At 41.1% G+C, this 19,303-nt stretch overlaps 1 protein-coding gene across 4 annotated transcripts in view; it reads left to right on the forward strand.

Moving 5' to 3' along the window:
* Window positions 1-19,303, forward strand: part of TENT2 (terminal nucleotidyltransferase 2) — a 96,463-nt gene that overhangs the window by 11,825 nt on the left and 65,335 nt on the right. For all 4 annotated transcript variants that reach the window (XM_059725116.1, XM_014594805.3, XM_019482106.2 and 1 more), the window contains 5 exons: window positions 238-484; window positions 2,271-2,385; window positions 2,501-2,592; window positions 3,964-4,030; window positions 15,441-15,510. In XM_059725116.1, the coding sequence (XP_059581099.1) occupies window positions 238-484; window positions 2,271-2,385; window positions 2,501-2,592; window positions 3,964-4,030; window positions 15,441-15,510 (591 nt within the window). The remainder of the gene's footprint in view (window positions 1-237; window positions 485-2,270; window positions 2,386-2,500; window positions 2,593-3,963; window positions 4,031-15,440; window positions 15,511-19,303) is intronic.

Consider the following 19,303-nt stretch of genomic DNA (forward strand, 5'->3'; position numbering starts at 1 on the left):
ATTCCGTCTAGCTGAATTCACCATTCAGTTTAATTTGGCTATCGTATTCCTCTTAATATTGCATAATGTACATTTTTTCTGTTAAACAGTTTTTGTATTCCACTTCCAAGGTAGCTGCCCTTAGTATTTGGATTTCATTACATTTAAATTAATTATTGGATATTGATATATGTCTGAATTGCGAAGTACTATATATAGGTATATATCTAAGTTGCAAAACTATCCTGTTTTTTGCAGGAGGCTAAATGAACAAAATGTTCCATATGATGTCAAACGGCAGCGGTTTCATTCACCCCATCGTGACTCAACTCTAGTTAACCAAACAGTGCCTTTACCAGAAGAACGTAGATACTCCTTTCCAGGATCAGTTCCTTCGCCATTGTTTCATACGCATTATCTACCAGATTTGACTGGTTGTGTCCCTCCCTTGCAAGATTCATTTCCCGACCCTATAGAAACTACTCTTCCTGTGGCCAAAGATAAGGTAACACTAACATTGGCTAGAGTTTTACATGACCATACGCTCTCCCAGAAATAAAGTATATACAGGTTTTTTTCCTGTAAAAAAAATCTATAAAAGAAAAGTTTAATACCATCAATTTGTTTAAAAATGGCTGATTACATAAAACTGAGAGCTAGTTATGCTACTACTTGTACTGTATTTTCTTACATGATCTCAAATACAGTGTGCACCTTTGTTTTGAAAGTCATAAAGAAGGAAGAAAAGATATTTCCTTGCAAATACTGCTAAGTGTGGTATTTTCCTAGGGAAAACACCGGCTTTTGTAGGAGTAGGGATCAAAACATTGGAACTGCTCTGTTAACCCTCTAGCTGCAGGATGCCACTGATGCTACTGACTGAGCCAAGTTGTCTGACTCCTTTTCTCTCACAGCTGGTGGGCAGCTGAAGGCCTAATCCTAACCAGCAACATTTGTGAAGTCAGTTGAGGGGCCCATATTCTTGTTTCAGCAGGAGCCTCTGCCCCTGCTTGAGTCGGTAATAGGTTCTGCAATCTGAGCCTCTGCTGGGGGTGGCAGGGGGGGAGGTGTCCACAGCCAGGAGCTAGGCAGCCTGGTGCTTACTGTGCTCCCCCTCTGCCACACATGCAGCATTACTTTCTCATGAGCTGCAGATACTGGTATTACTATATTTTCTTACTTAAAATGTGCACCCCAGTTTACAGCAGCTGATTCATGGGGTTTGTATGGTGGTTTTCTGAGGAGAGTTCATTTTGTGGGCAAGAAAATGCAGTAGTTTGTGGTACTTTTACAGAGCACTCAGTAATATGAACTTATTTCAGTAATATGAACTTAATTGCTTCTCAGGCTGGGGCTATTGTACCCAGTATGTCGGAATGTCAAGACAATTTTGCTATGGCAGCGTCTCTGCTCCTGTGTTTTGATATAGCAAATTTAGAGTGAAGCATGGCTGTTGGTATGTTCTGGCTGGGGGCAGACAATGTCTTAACTCAAATATACTCTTCTTGCATATGAGTCTCAAAATCAGCTAAACTGTCGCAGGCAAAAGGGCCTTCTCCCACCCAGCTGGACTGTTTCCATAGTGTAGCAAGAGAGCTGTATGAGGTCTCTTACTCGTTTATTGTTCCTCAGCAGTTTTGGAGAGGGAAAAGCATTTGTGCCCTTTACCTAATCAGTGTGGGAGGAGAGCCACAGGGAAATAAGTGTCAGAGCCACAAAATAGTATCCTGCAGTGTTTTTGTTTTCAAGTCAAGAGACTTCTTTCCGTTGTGTAACAAAGAATAGGTGAAATCCCCTGCATTAAAAATGTGTATTAAATATTTAAATTACTAATTTTTAATGAGATTGCAAGACCTGGCTCTGTATTGTATTTATGCAAATCCAAGATGAGGTTTTTTTTCCCCCCTCCATTCAACATGTAGTTAGTAACAAACCTTGAAGCTGTGTATCAGCAGAAAATATTAGTGGCCTTCCAGTCATAGCTTAGTCCTTGTAAGGCTGCAGATAATGACAGTCTGGGGTGAAATTGGCCTGCTATGAATGGACAACTCTTTGACACATTGTCCAAATTCAGACCTATAGAGTCCTTCCTATATGACAGCTCAGTGCAAATTTAGATTTGGTTAGGCTCCAGAAGAGTGAACCGACTGGGAGAAATGATACTGACATTTTTATTGTCCTGTAATCAAGGTTTTATATGAAAAAATGGAAAATATTAAACTGTATAAATCACTGAAGAGAAAAAAATGTATCTATTTTAATTTTTTGTTTGTTTTTTGTGGACATGCCAGTTAAGTCAGCAGGTTCTGGAGTTGTTTCAAGCCTGTCAGCAACAAACCTGTGACTTGAACAAAAAAGAGCTCTGCCGAACGGAACTCCAGCGGGAAATTCAGCGAATTTTTCCACGTACGTTTTAAGCACTTGGCATACATTGAATATTCTATTTTCAGATATGTGATTTGGTTCAAGCTGAAGAAAGGACCCCAATTTTTTTTTTCACCTGTACTTTATTTTGTTATAGAGGGCAGACTCTTTTTGGTTGGATCCTCACTGAATGGGTTTGGTACTCGTAGCAGTGATGGTGATTTGTGCCTCGTGGTTAAAGAAGAGCCAGTAAGTCTGTTAAAGTTGTTAAAACTGCATGCCTGTCTGTATGGCAAACTCTTTAAGAAAGCCAAATGTCCACGTTAAGTTTCCACTTTAAAAAGTGTGTAGGGTTCTGTGCCATAGATTTATTTTTTAATATATGTGCTTCATTAAAAAGACCTCAGGGCTGCAGTGTGGCTGAGTAGGATGTCCCTGGCTCCCTGCTTGTGTGGGGGGGAAGTGGGGGGAGAGGAGGGGAGGGTTCCCTGCCCTGCCCCCCTGCTTGCTGCTGCTGGAGAGACTCTGGGATTTCACTGTGGCTGTGCAGAGTGTCACAGCTCCCTTCAGGTGTAGGGGAAAGTTGGGGGCAGGGGGATTTCTTCTCCTTCCCATCAGCTTGCTGCTGCCTTGGAGATGACAGACTCTGCTCTGGCATGGCAGGGGTGTGCATGCTTGCCTGATCTGTGGTCACATGGTGGGGGTGGGATGTATTTGTCCTATGTTTAGTGCTGCTAGGTGTGGGAGATGAACCTGGAGCTCAGATCTGTGCCAGGGCAGGGATTTCTTTTCCAAATAGGCTTACACTGGAGTGGAGCATTGCACCCTGCAATGCCACAGGGCCAGAAGATGGCTATTGTACAACATACTTTGTGCTATATGTGCAAATTAAAGCTGGATAGCAACCATCTATAAAGTTAGTATACATTTTCGAGGCTAACTTCTATAGCTGGGTGGACCTTTTTGTGGCATGATAGGTGCTTTGCATATGTAGCTAGTCTTAGTTAATTGTGCTGTTAAGTAGCTAATTGTGCAACGCCTATAATGTGTAGAGGGGGCCATTGTGTTATGAGAAAACTGGATCAAATGTTCCAGTGATGCAAAATTCATCAGTGAATTGCCACAGGTAGAAACCTTTATTATGCGATTTCTTTTAAGTCAAATATAGTAAATGTAAGTTACTGTGCATAGAAAGAAGAAATTTGAATGTGGGAAATTTTAAGTTCTAAGAAAAGGAAAATCAAAAGTTTAATTAAATAGGTTCTGTGGTGCTTTTTGTAACTACTGTAATTAAAATGAATTATAAAAATCCTGTTCCTTTAAATAGGGGCTTAGCTTTGTTTTTTAGTTGTCTGTTGTAAAGTTACATACATGATGATTAATAATTGGTATGAAGTATTTGGTTTTTGCCAAAGATAACATAATGAAATAATTAATATTAAGTTCCCCAGTCTTGCTAATGTAGATTTACAACATTTCTTAAATTTGCCAGTTGACCATCATTATTTAAAAGTGACTATTTACATGCAATAAAAGAAGTTTAGTGCAGGGAAAAATACTGAAGGGGTGAGTGGGTCATGTATTTCTGTTCTGTAACCTAACTTAATTTTTATATTTCAGGTAAATCAGAAGACTGAAGCAAGGCATATACTCAGCTTAGTCCAAAAACTCTTCAGTACTAAACTTTGTAAGTCCCAAATTACTATGCGACGGAAAAATTATTGATAACCCTGGAAAAAGAATGGCTATTTAATTAAGATATATACATGTCTAGATTATAGTTATCATTATCATGTTAATTAATATAGGGTCTCTTGTCTGATGGAGAAGGTACAATAGTTGAGAAGTAATAATATTTTAACCCTGAAATACTGGCGTCAAATCTAGAATGTGTAAAACTAATTTTAATTGTTATCAAACTCTACCCTACAGTGCAGAAGTGACAATTTCTGCTTAGGAAAGTTCTGGGAATGCTCAAAAAAAAAAAAAAGGGGGGGTGGGGGGGAGCAGTACAGACATATAACTTACTGTTGCATACACCCATATAAATTATGCAAATGGAATTAGTCATTCGCCAGATCCTATTGACATAAATATTAAGATACTGTTTAAGCTGTTTTAAGCATTCTTGACAGCCTGTGTGGGAGCAGCCTGCTTTCAGCTGTTCATATCTCATTAGGGCTTGTCATATTGTTACTTAGAGTCTGTGTCCAGCTCTCTTCAGCTGTTTTTACCTCTTTAAGGCTGGCTACATTAGTAGTTGCCATTAATAGTAACTTTGAAATTGACAAGACCTAGTCAGTTTTAGGGCTACCAATAAACCAGTCCTGTCAGAGGCTGAGGCTAGAAGGATTTACTCACCCCACATGTTGTGCAGTTTTCAGACTAGCCAGTAAGCCTGCTGTGAGTCTTAGATTGCCTGCAAAAGCAGCATATCATCTTTAGTAGCAGCAGTGTAATGAACCAGTTTATCAAAACATTTTGCATTTTCTTTCCTTACATAACTGAATATTAATGACAATCTGAGAATTGTAATCTCATCATGTAACCATTTATTTTGATTCCATTCTGTATCTTGATGAGCATGTGCTCCAAGTTTATGAATTTAGAAAATTTAGCCATCAGTGGGCTACACATGCCCTTCTGCTTCCTCTCCTAGAGATGTAAAGGATAGAATGATTCCAGTCGCCACTTAAATTCTTCTTATTGTCAGTAAGTCTCCTAAATGGCAGTCAGAACGACCTCATTACTACTGTAGTCCTTTCTTGATACATTTTAAGGTTGTGTACTGATTGTGCCTTCTATGCACAGGTACACCTTCTGATTTTTATCTTTAGCTCATTCATTTTAAATAAAATGGAGAACAATATTTTGGATAAATTTTAGACCAACTGCTCTGGTACCAGGACTAATAAAGGGCTTGAAAATGTCAAGTTTTAAAGCCTGCCCATCATGTTATAAAGCAGTTCCTTAACCAACATAAGTCAGAAATGCCTTTTCCTGTAGAAAGAGGCAAGGATTTCTTAGGCTGGTATCTTTTATTGGACCAACTGCATAGCTGAGATAGTTAGACAAACTTTCAAATCCAAGACATTCTTCATCAGGTTGCTGCTGAAGAATGTCTTGCGTTTGAAATCTTGTCTCGACTCTATAGCAGGTATGCAGTTGGTCCAATAATAGATATCACCCTTAGAAATCATTGCTGCTTCTCAGATTCTTAGACTATCACTGCTACAACATCACTGTAACACTAACATTTTCTTAAAGCATATATCCATGCAAAATATGTGCTTTGTAATTTTCAAAGCACATCTGGGAAACCAAGAAGCCAGCTTCTAAGCTGTTTCATGGAGAAATCAGGAGAAAGAGTGCACGACCAAAGAAGCCCCTATTTCTTCTTGAAAATCTTATTCACTGAATGATTCTTACACAAGAGGATCCATTCTGCTTCCTTGAGAAATGAAGCAAGTTTATTTGTGTAAGTCTGCCAGTGATGTTCTCAGATACCCATGTCTTTTCTTTAGGACATTCTTTTGGGTCGGGGTCAGCACAACAGCTTCAGGACAGCATTCTCTTGCAACAACAAAAGCTCATACTTGGTGCAGTAGTTCCTGCAAGAGATCAAAGTTACTGCTAAACATAGCCCTCAGGAACCTGTTTCGAGTTTCTTGCATTGTCATTGGTATCACAAGTTCCCAGGGATGCAAAGGAATAGTTCTTGACTTTAAATGCAGTGGAAGCCTTTCGACAATAGGAAATAATTCATATTGTCCTTCAAGTTATAGCAAGTCTTGAAGACATCTGTGAAAGTATGCCATAACTTGTTTTACTTTGTGTACCTTTGTGACTTCAGTATCTTGAGTTGTTCATCAGAGATTCCAAAATTTGACTAAGGTTGCCCTATCAACAAAACAAGTAAATCAGCAACTTTCAAATGCTTATGAAAGACCCTGACACAGGCTTTGTAATCCCTTTATTGGTGAGAATGACAGGAATATGTGTGTTTGGGAGTGTCCTTTACTACACCCATGCCTTTTAAGGTTTTGACAATAGAGATTTCTTGGAAGGGTTAAGATACCCATATGTCAGTGCCAAACCTGTGATTCCTCTTGGATGCCCAAACTCATACAAAACATAGTAGAGCCAGGAGTGACACCTGGCATGCAGGTAGTTTCTATTTTTCAAGTGGCATAATAATCCAAGTTCTAATAGATAATGTCTTCAGTGTTTTACAGAAACAGAGAGAAGACGTAGATTGATTTAGTTTACTCTGTGCTGATTTAGTGGCACTCTACCTGCCAGAGGATGTCAGTCAATGATCTGGCAGACCAACTAAGCAAAAAAAGATGTCATTGTTAGAAGCGATTTCTGAAATACTTAGTTTTGTCCCAGGCTTTTCACAAGTTGGAAGCTTCTCAAGTTGACCTCTTTGCAAATGTGCCCCAGCCTCTTTGCTGGAGGCAAAGGGTGTAGGAATGTAGTGTTCATACCTGATGCTTTTGTCATTTAATGGTCCTGTCATCTGGTGCATGCATTTCTTCCATTTTCTTTCATTCCAAAAGGCGGTGACTCAGAACAGAGCATAGCTGATTCTTTTAGTTCTTACATTGTGGCATCAGTTCTGGTATTCAGATTTTTAATGGAGTGCAGATCATCTTGGCAATAAGTGTGGTTACAAAGGAAGGTAATTACTTCAGTCTATAGGATATCAGTACATAAGAGGGGTGCCGGCTTGGCAGCATCTCTCTGTTCTCGCTTGCTTTAGAAGCTACCTGCTGCTTACTCGCCAAGAATGGGATCCATAAGTACAGATATCCAGAGGAGAGCCTTCCTGAGACTGATTATTTGAGATATTCTGTATATGTGGATCTTGCAGCTTGGAAACTTGGACCAAAATTCCGGATGATGAAGCAGCTTGATTACAGATGGGATCGCTTTGCACTTTTGTCTTTAGGGGGAGTGCCAGGGTACATAGGATTCTCAAAAGATGCCACATTTCTGCACAAAACGTATATACACACCAGGATAGAACGGGAGCCACATTACAAAGTATCTTGAAGATTTGATTACAATGAGACAAGTATCTGTTCTTTTCCAGCTTTATTCCCATGTTGCTGTATCTTTTTTTTTTTTTTTTTTCAGAAGAAAAGGTATCTTTTCAATTGGACAGTTTTATAGCATGACTTTTTTATTAGAATAATTATCTAACTAATATTTAAGTGTTACTTGGATTGTATGAAATGGATGTGTTGGCATCTTGTAAATCCTTTATGACCAGACTTGTTAAGGAGACTTTTCTCTGAATCTTTTTGTAGAAAAACAGTATATGTGACCTTATCTTATGAAAACAACTGTTGCTAATGCTTTTTTTTTCTACTTAACTGGCACTGAATACAGTGACTGCACTAAAACTTTCTGTTATCCTTATGGATAGTTTTGCCCAACAGAAAGAACCTGGTTTGGGTTTCCATAATCTCAGCCAATGCCAGAAGTAATTAATACATTTTATCAGCTTCCTCCTCCAGCCCTAAACTCTGATATTGGAAACGACATGCTGGATTTAAAACAGTGAAGTCTATTTAGCACTTTCTGATGGAGGATAAAAGACTCAATGGCCATGTCTACACGAAATGCTCACTGTGTAGTAGCGTTGCATGGCAGCAACTGTGACACAATGCTGTTGCACAGTAGTCTTGGGCTACTGCACAGTCTGTCATGAAAAAGCCATTCGTCAGTGCTACTGTGCAGTAACTTGGGTTACTGTGCAGTCATTTAGTACTTGTATAAAGGGTTGTTTATACAAGTACTAAATGCCTGCACAGTAATGACCGTGCAATCAGTGCCTCCTGTAGATGCAACCATTGTGTTGGGAAGAAAGATATCTGTTTCAACTATTGCCATATCTGAGGGGGGAAAGGCTATGTTTAAGATTTTTTTTCAAATGACCAAAGATTAGCTAATACCATTCTTATCAAAGGTGTCACAAAATGTGAGTAAGGCCATCTTTTCTTTAGAAGCTGCAATGAGGCAATTAACCTCTAATGTATCAAGTGCCTTATGTGGTTAAGATCTTCAGCACTTCTTCCAGAGATAAGTGAAAGAACCTGTCCCTCAACTGGGCAGTCTTCTATTAGCTCTATGACTGAGATGGAATTGAAGAGAGTTAGTGTTTAATCTATAGTTAGATCTTCTGATATATTCCAGGATTTCTTTGTTAGACTGAGACAGTTCAACAAGTATTGCAGATCTTTATCCTCTATCTATCTACTTTTCCAGTGGGCTTCCCCACCCCCCATTTGTCAGTGACTATTCTATTAGCATTATTAAAAGTCAGCTACAGCAAGAACAGAGAAGAAAAGCTTCTCAGCCACTTTAAAAAGTGGGGAACAATCTACTGCATCATCTCGTACAAGACCACATGTACATGCTCGGATTTGATATGTACTGGAATATAGCTTTCAACACTCATACAATAACATTTCTGGCCCTACCCCTTTGGAAACTTGCGGTGTCACTTTTACTATAGCTAGCAATCAGTAACTTCACATGATTTGGATTTCAGAGATCCTTCTTGGCTATTAAATTCAAAATCCTTCCTACTTCTAGTCCTACCTCCCTTCCCTTTTCCAGGATTTCTTTATGAGAATAGCTTGAAAAAAGAATGCCTTTCCCTCATACAGGTGGACACTATAGAAGTTCTAAGTATCTTCAACGGGAAAGCATTTTATGTAATGTACTTTTGAATCCCAAAGAACAATAATATCTTTGTCCCATGGTGGATCTTGGGAAACAAAATTTGTTCACCAATGGATTCATTTCCATGTATTGTCTCTTGTTTCTGTATTCCCGTATCTTTCTTTGCAGAACTTATTTTAAAGCTCTTGATTTAAGAGATACAAATTTCCATGTCTCCAGTAGACTATTTAATACAAATGCTAACTCTGACGAGGACCACTCTGCTATAAGATACTTCTTTTTCACCTTTTGTGCAGCATCAAATGTGCGGTCCTGTTCCCCTTCCTCTCCCCCTCCCCCATTACAAAGTGGCTGTTGGTTGAAACACACAAGGCAAGAGATCTCCATCTACCCTTTAGATGACCGCACCCAGAGGGTGGTGGTGGTCGGGTCTTATTCGACCTGGAGGGATGTGGGCAGTGGGGTTCCCCAGGGCTCGGTCCTCGGGCCCGCACTATTCAACATCTTCATCAGTGACTTGGGCAAGGGGGTAGAAAGCACCCTGTTCAAATTTGCAGATGACACCCAAGATGTGGGGTGAAGTGGATACGCTAGTAGGAAGGAACAGGCTGCAAGCGGATCTAGACAGGTTACAGGGGTGGGCCAATGAGAACAGGATGGGATTCAACGCTGACAAGTGCAGGGTAATGCACCTGGGGAGGAAGAACCAGTGGCACACCTACAGGCTGGGGAGCTCCCTTCTCACCAGTGCAGAGGCAGAAAAGGATCTTGGAGTCATCATTGATGCCACAATGAACATGGGCTGACAAAGTGGGGACACGGTCAGGAAGGCCAACCATACCTTGTCGTGCATTCACAGGTGCATCTCAAGCAGGTTCAAGGAGGTGATCCTCCCCTTCTATGCAACACTGGTCAGGCCACAGTTGGAGTACTGTGTCCAGTTCTGGGTGCCGCACTTCAGGAGGGATGTGGCCAGTATGGAGAGGGTCCAAAGGAGGGCCACCCACATGATCAGGGGTCAGCAGGGCAGGCCCTACGAGGAGAGGCTGAGGGACCTGAACCTGTTCAGCCTCCAAAAGAGAAGGCTGAGAGGGAATCTAGTGGTAGTCTACAAACTAGTCAAGGGGGACCAGCAGGCATTGGGAAGAGTCCTTGTTCCCCCAAGCACTCCCGGGAGTTGCAAGAAACAATGGACACAAGCTAGCAGAGGGTAGTATTAGGCTAGACATTAGGAGGCGATATTTCACTGTCAGGGCAGCTAGAACCTGGAACCAACTTCGAAAAGAAGTGGTGCTGGCTCCTACCCGGGGGGTCTTTAAAAGGAGGCTGGACGAACATCTGGCTGGGGTCGTTTGACCCCCCCAGTACTCTTTCCTGCCACGGCATTGGTTCGGACTAGATGATCTCCTCAGGTCCCTTCCGACCCTACCAACTATGACTAGGTAATTAAATCTCCCCAAAGCAAGCAACTTTCCTTATTTATAGCAAAACTACACCCCTTCTTTGACAAAATTAGGTCTTGGGCTGTACCAGCAGATATTGCTTCTGGTATGCTCTTAGCAGACCCTGTTCATAAAGGCTACCTTCATCTCAAATTTAGACAGAAAAGAGGTAAGTAAAGATGATATTGTTTTTCTTTCTCAGGCTAATGAGGTTGATAGCCTTAGTTGCAAATGTAACACTTCATGCTTGTTGACATGAGAACTTTGCAATATTGATTACCTAAAAGAAAAAAAAGGTTCTAAATCCAGCACATAGTAGGCTTTAGAAATTCTCCATTTTTCAAGGATTGCTTCTGTATCTATGGAGTAAGTCCTCTATAGCAGTGGCATGAAGCAAGTATATATATATGTGTGTGTGTGTGTGTGTGTGTGTGTGTGTGTGTGTGTGTGTGGCTTAGTCCATCTGTCCGTGTCCATCTGTCCGTAATGCTTTTGGGGGTGTGGCTTTAGCCGGTAGTGCCAAGAATGGTGGGTAGGGCATGGCTCCAGTGGAGTGGGCCAGGTAGACATGGAGCGGCAAGGGGGGTGGCGGAGGGCCAGGCACGGAGCAGCTAGGGCGGGTGGTGTGGGGCCAGGCACGGAGTGGCAAGGGGGTGTGGCATGGGGCTGGGCACAGAGGCAAGGAGGGAGCAGGCAATTTACTAGTCCTTTAATAACATTGATGATGATGACCGTCACATCAGATATATCCAGTCCAGATGCAACCAGATGAGGATATAGAGCAATGAACTGGATTTGAACGGCTAGATGAGCTCTCAAAACCTTCCTGCCTCTGACTGATTTGATTACAGGATGATCTGCATAGCTGTAGACAATAAAAGCATTCTGGTTCTGGCAGAGAGTAGATGCTGAAAGGGAGACCGAACAGGGTATGGCTAGGAAGTTTTCCCCACTGTTCCCCTTTCACTTGCAGTCTTTAGCATTTAAAATATAGGAAGTTCTGATATTTAGAGCCTGTATCCCTGACACCCATGCTCAATATCCACTGATGCCTCTTTCCTACAAGAATTTGTCCAATCAGTTTTTGAATCTGGCTAAACTGTCGGCCTTCACAACATCTGGTGGCAATGAGTTCCACACTTTAAAGATAATTTCCTTTTGTTCTTTTTAATTTACTACTTACTAGTTCCATTCTGTGACCTCTAGTTCTTGTATTGTGTAAGAGAGTAAATAATAAATCCCTGTTTCCTTTCTCATCACCATTTAGTATATTGTAAACCCTTATGTCCCCCTCTCAAGCATCTCATTTCTAACTGAATAGGTGTAGCCTCTTATACTCTCCTCATATGGAAGTCTCCTCATATCACTAATCATCCTTGTTGCCCTTCTCTGGTTCTTCTATAGCTTTTTTGGGGTGTGAGGACCAGAACTGGGCACAGTATTCAAAGCGTGGATGCACAATGGATTTATAAAGGAGCATGAGGTTATTTTCAGTTTGGTTCACAATTCCTTTCACAAATTCCTAGTGTTTTGTTTGTCAGTAATTGCTGCTGAGCACTCAGTGGATGTTTTTAGTAAACTATTCACAGTGACTCCCAGATCTCTTCCCTGTGTGGTAACTGCTAATGTAGAGCCCATCATAGCATAGTAGATATCATTTGGGTTGTTTTTGCCCAGGTGCATCATTTTACATCTGTCTCCATAGAACTTCATCCACCATGTGGTTTCCCATTTGCTCAATCATGCCAGATCAGTCGTACCAGATCCTTCCATAGTTCCTCACAGTCCATCTTGGTCTTTACCACTTCACATAATTTTGTGTCATCTTCAAATTTGGCCACCTTGCTACTCGCCCCCTTTTCCAGATCATTTGAATGTGTTAAACAGCACTGATCCTAACACAGATCCCTGGGGGAACCTGCTGTTTACTTCTTTCCATCCTGAAAACTGACCATTTACTTTGTTGGAGCAGACCAGGGATATGGTCTACTCTAGTAGAGCAGCATCTGGATTTTCAGCTACTTGTACCTTCTGTAACATAGTAAATATTGCACTGTGGATCTGGCATCAACATCTCCTGTTAATCCTGGAAAGGCAATTTTTCCAAACCCTATTTAATTAGGACTTTTGTCATCCTTCCTGAGTATAAGTACTTTTAGTCAATCTATTTTGAGCCAGCACATGGATTACTTGTGTGTAACTTGAGTTGTTCGTGGTGGATTTTCATTTTCACCCTCTTGGCATTCCACACCCTGATTACAAGGCCATGGAGTACAGGGACAGGGCCTGAGATGGTTGGAGCACTGTGCTCTTGTGTAGCTCTAGCCTTGCAGTGTTTAGGGATGATGTTGGGAGAGGAACTGCTTCACTACATCTTGCTAGTCAAAGTGTTATGATCTGACCTATACTAATTGGTGCAAACAGTGGGTGTGAATATGCAGAGTCTCTTTTGAACATTGGTTACAAGTTACTAACTTTCATGTTTCTGTAAGAATGACCAGAAATGACGATAGTGGTATCCAGATATGCATCTAATAATACAATCTCAGAATGTCAATCTTTGTTATCCAGGATATTATAATTAAAACTACATTCAGATCTGGTTAAAGAGATATTGTCAGTTAATTTGTCCCAAGATGCAAATTTTGAAAACAAGTCTTTACAGATCCTAAAACCAAACAGACATTTTGCTTTCTTTTAAAGGAAAATACATTTTTAATAAAATAATATCATCATACAACATTTACAACATAAGCCTACAACTTCAGGTTGAATGTCAACATTAACATTCAAATAACTGCTTACTACTCTATTCACAATCCTGATTGAGAGAAATACAAAACAGTATTATAATGATGAGTAAGGCAAAGATTGTGATGGAGTGGTAAAGATAAATGCAAAATATTCTTACCTTTAGCTTGTCCATAAGTATTACTCTGGTTTAATTGACATAAGTGAAGTGCAATCGGATGTTAAATATTTGGTATGGATGACCTGTCGAGTTAAGTGGTCCAAGGCTTACTTAAATACGGCAGATAATTAAAAGACCTTTACTCCATTCCCTCAATGGTTAAGACAGCTCCTTTTGCATTCAGTGTTTTTCTGTCTGCCTCCTGATTCCCAATGAAAGAGACATGCTTCTGAGGGGGTAAATCCTATTTCTGTAAAAACAAAGTGCAGCAGCAGTCCTTCCCTTTTGCTAGAAAAGTGCTCTAATTATAAAATTAACTTGTTCTGTATAATGATAAGTCTGGTGAATGTTTCTTGGAGTATTCTCCATTAATAGAATAAAAGAATTTCAAAGGGAAGTTTACACAAATAAACTGTTTAGAAGAATATATGTTTTTTATGGATTAAGTATAAAAGAATCAAAATATTTAGCAAAATGCAGAAGTAAAAAATCATGAATATAGAACTGAAATGATTAAACTCTACATAGGATGCACCTGCCTATTCTTGATGCTAGGATGGGGTGGGCAAAATATGGCTTGCAGGCCAGGTGTGGTCCACTGACTGGCTGGATCCAGCCTGTGGCTGTCCCTGTGGTGCTCCACATGGGGCTGAGCCCCACCCAGTCCTTCTGGGGCAGCTTGCACCATGTTTCTGCCAGCCTGGGTCCTGGCCAGCATGCAGCTTTTGGCAAGGTTGTTCCCAGTGCAGCTGTACCTGGGCAGATTGTCCTCTGCTCCCTTCCCCTCTAGCGGAAGCAGCTGGACTGAAGCTTTCCTTCTCTTCCCCTGCCTGCCTGCCCACTGGGAGCAGCACAGCAGGGCCAAAAGTGGGAGGAGGAGCAGCTGCTGGAAGCGAAGGGAGCACAGCAGCACCCAGCCAGCTGTGGCTACACCTGAAATAACCCCACCGGAAGCAGCATGCTGGCCAGAGCTAGCGCTGGCAGAGCTATTCTGCTCCCCTTGCCTTCAGCTGTGGCTGCTCCTGTAGCATCACTCCAAGTGGACAGGTGAGGCTCAGGCTCAGGCTGGGGCCAGGGCTGATGGTTGTGTGTGGGAGCATGGCTCTGGCTGCCCTGGGTGGGGCTCAGTCTTGTGTGGAGCACTGCAGGGGTAGCTGCCCACTAGGCAAGCTCTGTTGCATGTACCCCCTGCTTCTTCCTCCCTCTCTTCACCCTCAGCTGGCTCCCAGGCAGGCTCCCCCACCCATCACGTGCATACACTTCCCAGTCCCCGCTCTCCAGGGCAGGGTTTGCAGGGGGCAGATCAAGTCTGTCCCACTCCCAAACACTGCTTTGCACCCACCCAAAGCCCCATAGGGAATTTTGAGTTGGGGGTGGTGGGAGAATTCTGACCCAGCCTGTGACAGCTCATCAAAACTCCCTATGTGGCTCTTGGGCCCACATAATTGCCCACCTGTGTGCTAGGCCATATTGCTCTTTCTCAGCATGGTTTTGACTTGGCTTGTAGGTGTTTGGTCCTGGGCTACAGTAAGATTTCTCTTGTGAATAAGTACTTCTCAATGTAGAGATTATGCTATTTACATTTAGCTTTTCTTGCATCTTATGAACTAAAATCCTTCTGCTAATTCTAATTTTTAAGTAGGTGTGAAGTTCATTTAATTTTCGTATAATAACTCTAGGTTGTCTTTTAAGTGATAGTTATTCATCATTGTAAAATTTCATTACAGGGTTAATTAACAGGGAAAGGTAATTCATCACAATAGCCTGAAGTTTGGCAGAAGACAGGATAGAGATTTACCTTATAAACTCGCTGAACAAGAGATTCATAAGCTTTCATGAGCAAGAGTTCACTTCATGAGATGTTTGTAGGGTGCATTTCTATTGTATCTCATCTATTTCATTAAATTACTCTAGCTAAATCCACTAATAGTCTCTTATTCACTATAGATTGACAGCCAGCTTGACTTTTACTCTAGTATACGTTTTTTTTAATGTCAGTATTTTGCAGGAAACTTACTGCATTTATTTCCCCTCCCTCCCCCTTTCAGCAAGCTACATTGAGAGACCTCAGCTGATTCGAGCAAAAGTGCCAATAGTGAAATTCAGGGATAAAGTCAGGCAAGTATCTTAATTTAACCTTCTTTCTTAGACCTTGATGTGTTTAAAGTAATTGTACTTTGCTCGTGAAATAGTTCCCTTAAAGTTTTTTGTTCATATTTGACATTTATAGTCATATCACAAATTTGCATTTTCTCAGCTAGCACATTGGCTCATTTCTTTTATTGCCCAAGGCAGCCATCATAACTGGAATGCTGCTGTTTCTATGATCTGACTGAGTATCGCTATGTCACAGAAATAATCTGTTTGGTATTTCTGAATGCTTTGCTTCTGTAGACCTTCATTAATAAATACCTTGCCACAGAGAAGAAGTCAGAGAAAAAAAATATTGTTAAAAGTAAATTTGCTTTTTGTGAAAACTAATTTGTCAAGAATTTATTCACAGCTCAGACTTAGTGTAAGCTGTCTTCCTGTTATCAAGCAAGCATTGTTTTTGTAATAAAACAATCTTTTTTTTTTTTTTTTTAGTATGTAAAAAAACTACGAAGAATCTTTTATCTGAATGGTATTCCAAATTAATATTTCAGGCCCTTTATAGGGAAATGATTTGTGTTTTATAGCAAATCTTATGATTTATCAATGGACTATGTACATGCATTATTGAAAGAAGGTACTGAAAGTATGTCTAAGGCATGGGCATGTTAATGATAAATAGTAGTTACATTTTATATTAATTACATTAATGCCTGTGAAAATAATATTAGAAATATGAAGGAGTGCTGAACTAGTATACTGTACTAAATTTCTGCGTTCTGTTAATCCATTTTAGTAGTCAATACCCAACTTTTTACTGAATTGGAGAAAGCACATAATGGTCTGTGAATAGTACCTGAGTCTTTCCATGTTTCTAAGGCCCCATTTTAGAATAAGACTATGATTTGTATAAACCTTTCATGTTTTGATATTTAGGTACAGGTTTCCCTTGATTTATGTGGGTTCTATGTATGCGAATTGGCTCCTATGCGATCACCCTTTTTATACCCCAGATTCGTTATATGCGAGGTAAATTCACTTTTATGCGATCAGCTCTGGGGCTCCGCTTGTGCCCCCTCACCCCAGCTCCTGGACTGCGCTGTGCCATGGTGCAGGCAGGTAGTGTCAGCTGCTCCCGGGGCTGCTGCAGCAGGGGCTGGGGTGAGTGGGAAGAAGTGGAGGTAAGTCCATAGGGGAAGGGGCGGGGGAAGGGGTGTGACACAGCTCGTTGGCTCCTGGGGCTGCAGAAGGGAGGAAAGCGGAGGAAACTGTGGGTGCAGGGTGTGGGGCATGGGACAGGGGTGTGTAGCTCTTTGTGCTACATGGGCCCCAGGTGGGCTGGGGGTTGCGCTGGGCTCTTCTCGGGGCACGTGCCCCTGGATATGCATGCAGTAGGAGAGCAGGCTGCCGCTGCAGGCTGGGGCTGGCAGCGGTACCAGGCTTTTCCCGGTGCTGGGAGAGCAGGTTGGGGTGGCGCTATGGCGAATTTTGTGGTGGCAGCAGCTCCCCTCCCATTGCCATGGCCTGCCCCAAGCACTGGGAAGAGCCTGGTGTTAACCCCAGCCTGCAGCAGCAGCCTGCTTTCATCCTGCGTGCAGATCCGGGGGCATGTGCTCCCCAGGAAGAGCATGGTGCAGCCCCCCAGCCTGCAGCTTTCCCAGAGGGCGTGTAGCAGCAAGATCTGTACCCCCAAAATCTGGCGACCCATACTTACTCAGTTTCCACTGCTTTGCTCCCTGATGCAGCCCTGGAAGCGGTGGATGGGCTGTGCCGCAGCCCTTCCCCCGCCCCTTCCCTAGTCCCAGCCTTGCTTCCTCCCTTACTCACCACCGTGGGAATGTATCCCTATTTCTTGCATTGTAAACTGGGTTTCCTTTATACAAATTTGATTTATGTGCAGTTTTCTGGGAACTCACGTACTACATAAATCAAGGGAAACCTGTATTCCTAATAGGAATAGTTCTTGATATGAGCTCTGCTGGCACCACTTTTCCTCCTCCTGCTCCCCAGTCTACTTGGCCGTTGAAAATGAAAAAAAAACAAACTATTGGACTGGGCCTTTTAAGAGTGGATAGGATCAAAAAGCCTTACTCTAGTACTATAAAATACATCACCTCTGTTTTCATTGGTGCTTACCTTCCAGTATTGCTGTACTTTAATTCTGTAAAATGCAGAATACTTCAGAATTTACTTTTTCCACATATTTAAGGTTCTGAATAGCTGGAAGCATTGGAGAACATGATACTAAGATAATGTAAAATTAATACTTAAATGTAGGCAGTTAACTGTAGGTATAAATTAAATAAATGTATCCAAGTAATGAATTACTTAAGTTATATGACGTTTGTCCAAATATCACAGTAAGTAGCTTTTTATATAAAAATTTAGTAGTAAATCCCAGGTAGTTTAACTAAATGTTTAGGTTACTATAAAAAAAAAAAAAAATCCTTTAAAAATTCCTGGTAAGTATGGACATGACATTAAACAAATGGATAAATTTACATGTCTTATATTATAAAGTACATATTATGAATACTTAAAATTTCATCTAATGCTAATGCAATCTAAATTATTATAACCTAACTAACAATGATCCACAAAATACAAATCCTTGGTAATCAGGACTTGAAGAATTTGCTTGTTAACAACTAGTTCAAGGTATAAACAAATTAGATAAGAAGCCAAGGCTACCATGTCCCCAGCAGTTTACAAGAATGAAACTGTGTTTTGCTATTCTTATATGTATAATTGGAACATTGTTGGCCACAGTTAAGCAACACAACATATTTTGTTATATTTCCTTTCTTTGATTTGCTCTAATTGTAAAAAGGATAAGAAAAACTTGGTCACTTTGCAACTTTCCTGAATGGTCTTAGTGTCTCCCCCATTTTCCCTGTTTTTTCTTCTTCCATTAAATTATCTTTCCCTGGTCATGTACTTTTTCCACCTTCACTTCATTTACTAAATACTATACTTTTCCAACTACTGTCAGCCTTTTTCTCTTCTGCACTCTCCATCAACATATATGTATGCACCCCCATTCAGAGAGGTTCAAAAGTGAGCGAGATACCCAAGTCAATCTTCTTTCCCAACAGCTGTGGAGGGAAGGGAAAGGGACGGTGATGGAATTCCAGTGTGTGTGCTATCTCTCTAGCCTGTATAGGAGCTTTATGTTTTGTGTCAATAGCTTTCAGATATCTAAAATTTGCAACCTGCCACCCACCTTGCGTACTTGGTAGCTGAAAAGAGAAGGAACATTTACCTTCTCTTTTTCCTCTCCTATTCCACAGCTTCCTGGATGCTGCGTGGGTGAGGAAATATCCCTGCTATTCAGCCCCTGATTCAACCTTCATTTTTGAGTTCTGTTTTCTAGCAAAGAATTCCAGTGCTTGTTACCTGCCACTGCTTGGATCTTTGTTAAACAGCAATAGCGTAAAGTTTACTTAATATTTGTTGGCATCTCCGTTGTGAAAAGGTTGTAAAAGCTTCCTGTTCACCCTGCTTGAGTGTGCAGGCAAATTTTTAAAATACTTGCTGCTTTTGATAGATGACCTTGGCTCCCAACTACACAAAATGCATTTTTGGTTGTATGGTTATAACACCTGTTAAATTCTCATATTACTCATGCAGTAGAATTTGCTTAATTGGCACTCTGATAAACATCAGACTTTCTTAATGGGGTTGATTACTGGGGAGCAAATGTAGTTCAGTGACTTGGAGCAGTATGTGCCAGTTACATTTCTGGTGGTGTTTGCACACTTACTTATAACAGCTATCACACACTAACTCAAACTTATTAATTTCCTGCTCCACTGATATT

The sequence above is a fragment of the Alligator mississippiensis genome, chromosome 3, assembly GCF_030867095.1.
Source record: "Alligator mississippiensis isolate rAllMis1 chromosome 3, rAllMis1, whole genome shotgun sequence".
Taxonomy (NCBI): domain Eukaryota; kingdom Metazoa; phylum Chordata; order Crocodylia; family Alligatoridae; genus Alligator; species Alligator mississippiensis.